The sequence below is a fragment of the Nanorana parkeri genome, unplaced genomic scaffold (assembly GCF_000935625.1).
Source record: "Nanorana parkeri isolate BGI_ZX_2015 unplaced genomic scaffold, ASM93562v1 scaffold506, whole genome shotgun sequence".
NCBI classification, from domain to species: Eukaryota; Metazoa; Chordata; class Amphibia; order Anura; family Dicroglossidae; genus Nanorana; species Nanorana parkeri.
In genome coordinates, this window is record NW_017306774.1 from 131208 (window position 1) to 135751 (window position 4544).

The window sequence follows — 4544 nt, forward strand, 5'->3', positions numbered from 1 at the left end:
GAGAGAGAGAGAGAGAGAGAGAGAGAGAGAGAGAGAGAGAGAGAGAGAGAGATCTGCCCCGAAATATCATCTGGATTTTGTCTTCAGAATTCCTTAAATATATTTCCTGAATGTGAGCAGAACGAGATCCTTAATCACCACATAGAGTAACATCAGCTTGTCCATATCATCTCAGGAGTGTAAATTAGTCACCGTCACATGGTTATCATGGTTGGAATTAGGTTGGTCTACTTTTGTCGCAGGCTGGGCACACACCTTACAACTATCGCAAGACTTTTGTCTTGCGATGGTTGTAAGGTAATTAAAAAAACGTACGATCTGCCTATCTTGGACAGGCAGATCGTACTTGCGATGATCGCAAGCCGCGCCCCCCTGAGGGGCGGGCTTCCGATGACCGCAATGCCGAACGGGCAGTGTGCGCTTGCGCACACCGGCCCGTGCGGCTTTTATCGTACGAACATTCTACACACCCGCCATTATCGTACGATGCTCGGCGGGTTTTCGAACATGTCCGTAAGTTAAAAGTCGTGCGACCTTACAGTAGTAGAGGTCGCACGGCTTCCACACACGTTACCATAATCGTACGATCGCGGGATTTCCCTTGATTATCTTACGATTATCGCAAGGTGTTTCTGGGACCTTTAGATTACACGGACTATAATAGTTACTCTGAGGCATAAACCCTGAAGACTAGCAGGCAGTTTGGTTGTAAAAGTCATTAAAATCTGATCTGGATCATTAGCGTCCCTGCCAAACACAACACGTTGCAACAGTTTAGTAGCGATTTTTATAATTTAGTATCCCGCAGTTCTCCTCTAAAATGTAACTAGCGCTGATGAAAACGAAACCTGTAAACTCTTTACACAGACGGCCCGTGTTGGTCCTGCAGTTGAGGTTGCAGAGGTAGATATGTGGACTGATCCAGCACACAGCGTACTATATGTGCTCTCTGTTTTCTTTACAGTTACTCAAGAAATCACCCCGTGTTCCTGCAGCTCAGCGATTATTTCTGGGTGAAGAACGAGTCCAAGTACGCCTTGCCGTATGGCACAAAAGGAAGCGGTAAGAGACAAATGGGCTCAAACAAACCTCTTCTGTTCTTTGGCCCTAAAAAGCAACCAAGGGGGAGGCCAGCACGAGTCACTGGTGTGTGCCCGGAGATCTCTGACTCATCCTTGTAGTTCTGTACACACAAATATCTGCACAGCGCCGGCTGCACGTTACACGGCACTAACATGAACGCAGACTGCAGTGTGTAAGGGCGACGGCGGCTCGATTTTATATTAATTGCTCCTCTGGGGGTTGACTGAGGCTGGAGCCAGTGCAGCTGCATGTGCTTTCTGTGTGTCCCTATACTGGAGAAAAAAAAGCAATAGCAAGTGGAGTGTATGTAAGCCGTATTCTTCCCTGACCTCGAGATTTCTACTACAACTCCCAGTGTGTATACAGTGAAGATTCTGCCATCCACCTCTATTACACGTGTCTGGGCCGCTCTTATCACAGAGGTGCCTACATATCTCCAGATTGTGAGGGTTCAAAGCTGCAACATCAAAGGGAAGTGCAAAAATAGGAAAGTGGTGGAGACATGCCACAAAATGACCCCATCAGAATAATATCCCGTCCCAAGAAAAACCTCAGAACACCGCTTTCCACCATTTATAAATGGACGCCTCCAGTGTGTAGCTGTGATGTGCCCTCAGCTTTGCAGCACCTCTAAGGTGACGGTTATAACGGCATCTTTATATAACGCTTACAGGGTTTCATTTGGGCCACAAACATTTTTTCTGTGAGACTTCTATTGGCACATACACCACATATATGATTAGGAGACATGGGTGTGTACATATATGATTAGAAATGATGAGGAAACATAGACACGTGCATATATGATGAGGAGACATAGACACGTGCATATATGATTAGGAGACATAGACGTGTAAATATATGATTAGGAGACATAGACGTGTACATATATGATGTGGTGACATAGACATGTGCATATGATGAGGAGACCTAGACATGTGCATATGATGAGGAGACCTAGACATGTGCATATATGCTTAGGCGACATAGACGTGTACATATATGATTACCACAAGTGGAAGATCATACATTTTATATACACATGTAATTGTTTTGTATCATACTGCAATTCCTGCAGCCCCATACAAGCCAGACACAAGTCACAATGAATACGTTGCATCTCCTATAACAACCAATGTGGATCTTTCTTTCAGAGGATCTGTTGATGAAGTTTCTGGCACTAACATACAATTATCACATGCAACCAGAGATTCAACGGTGAGACGGATTCCGCTACCTATACTAAACTAGTCCTGTGTGTCTTTGTCAGCAAATGTAACAGAACGATTGAACTCAGAATGGAAAGCTGCAATGTGAAATAGTTGACATTAGACCCGGAGATTGTGGAGGAGGAAGAACCTGCATACACTGTGTTATATCAAAGCCAAAATCCTGGCTACTGGCTAGATGTGTCCCTACTGTGATTTATTGTGTATGCAATTGTAGAGGGGCCGCTCTGCTGAATAAAAGATTTGCACAGCTAGGACACAAAAAAAAGTATAAAATCAGAGATGAGGTGTAATAAACATGAACAGGATCGTGTGACAAATTTACAGCATTTTATCTCACACAGGAATCAGGAATGGCTCAGCCTGACAGCCATGGAAATAAATACTTAGGACAGGTAGTCTGTCAGGACAAGAAAACAGCACGTTACTAATCTCATTCATAATAAATACTGAGCAACCAACCTGCAGAACAATCATTTATCATATATGTCTATACCCTCCCCTCTCTAGATCCTCCTCCCAGATCCCACTCCTCCCCTCCTAGATCTCTTCTCTCCTATATCCCCCCCTCCTAGATACCCTCATTCTAGACCCCTCCCCTCATAGATCCACCTTCTAGACTCCTCCCCTCCTAGATCTCTTCTCTCCTAGATCCTCCCCTCCTAGATTCCCCCCCTCCTAGATACCCTCATTCTAGACCCCTCCCCTCATAGATCCACCTTCTAGACTCCTCCCCTCCTAGATCTCTTCTCTCCTAGATCCTCCCCTCCTAGATTCCCCCCCTCCTAGATACCCTCATTCTAGACCCCTCCCCTCATAGATCCACCTTCTAGACTCCTCCCCTCCTAGATCTCTTCTCTCCTAGATCCTCCCCTCCTAGATTCCCCCCCTCCTAGATACCCTCATTCTAGACCCCTCCCCTCATAGATCCACCTTCTAGACTCCTCCCCTCCTAGATCTCTTCTCTCCTAGATCCTCCCCTCCTAGATTCCCCCCCTCCTAGATACCCTCATTCTAGACCCCTCCCCTCATAGATCCACCTTCTAGACTCCTCCCCTCCTAGATCTCTTCTCTCCTAGATCCTCCCCTCCTAGATTCCCCCCCTCCTAGATACCCTCATTCTAGACCCCTCCCCTCATAGATCCACCTTCTAGACTCCTCCCCTCCTAGATCTCTTCTCTCCTAGATCCTCCCCTCCTAGATTCCCCCCCTCCTAGATACCCTCATTCTAGACCCCTCCCCTCATAGATCCACCTTCTAGACTCCTCCCCTCCTAGATCTCTTCTCTCCTAGATCCTCCCCTCCTAGATTCCCCCCCTCCTAGATACCCTCATTCTAGACCCCTCCCCTCATAGATCCACCTTCTAGACTCCTCCCCTCCTAGATCTCTTCTCTCCTAGATCCTCCCCTCCTAGATTCCCCCCCTCCTAGATACCCTCATTCTAGACCCCTCCCCTCATAGATCCACCTTCTAGACTCCTCCCCTCCTAGATCTCTTCTCTCCTAGATCCTCCCCTCCTAGATTCCCCCCCTCCTAGATACCCTCATTCTAGACCCCTCCCCTCATAGATCCACCTTCTAGACTCCTCCCCTCCTAGATCTCTTCTCTCCTAGATCCTCCCCTCCTAGATTCCCCCCCTCCTAGATACCCTCATTCTAGACCCCTCCCCTCATAGATCCACCTTCTAGACTCCTCCCCTCCTAGATCTCTTCTCTCCTAGATCCTCCCCTCCTAGATTCCCCCCCTCCTAGATACCCTCATTCTAGACCCCTCCCCTCATAGATCCACCTTCTAGACTCCTCCCCTCCTAGATCTCTTCTCTCCTAGATCCTCCCCTCCTAGATTCCCCCCCTCCTAGATACCCTCATTCTAGACCCCCTCCCCTCATAGATCCACCTTCTTCTAGACTCCTCCCCTCCTAGATCCCCCTCCTAAGTCTTACTAAGACATACCCTTAGATATGAACACTGTCGGCCTTCGCCTTTCGTGAGGGCAGATAGTGTTCATAACTAGTTTACAACTGATGATAAGATCTGCCCGCACAGTACGCATGCCTTAAAATTAATTGTTTTGGGAGACATTAAATTGGTGGGTAAATTCCACTTCAAAGCAGAACAAAAATGTCATATATTAGAGTTTCCTGCAGTGGCATATCCAGGGTACGGCATAAAACAGCACATGCCCTGGACGCCACTTGAAGGGGGGGGGGGGGGGTGTCCTTGGGGGGGGGG

The 4544-nt window shown here is 47.5% G+C and overlaps 1 protein-coding gene across 1 annotated transcript in view; it reads left to right on the plus strand.

Moving 5' to 3' along the window:
• LOC108790835 (CMP-N-acetylneuraminate-beta-galactosamide-alpha-2,3-sialyltransferase 4-like) overlaps positions 1–4544 on the plus strand; it is a 128358-nt gene that overhangs the window by 115834 nt on the left and 7980 nt on the right. The window contains exons 7-8 of the mRNA XM_018561188.1: positions 965–1062; positions 2238–2301. Of these exons, the coding sequence (XP_018416690.1) occupies positions 965–1062; positions 2238–2301 (162 nt within the window). The remainder of the gene's footprint in view (positions 1–964; positions 1063–2237; positions 2302–4544) is intronic.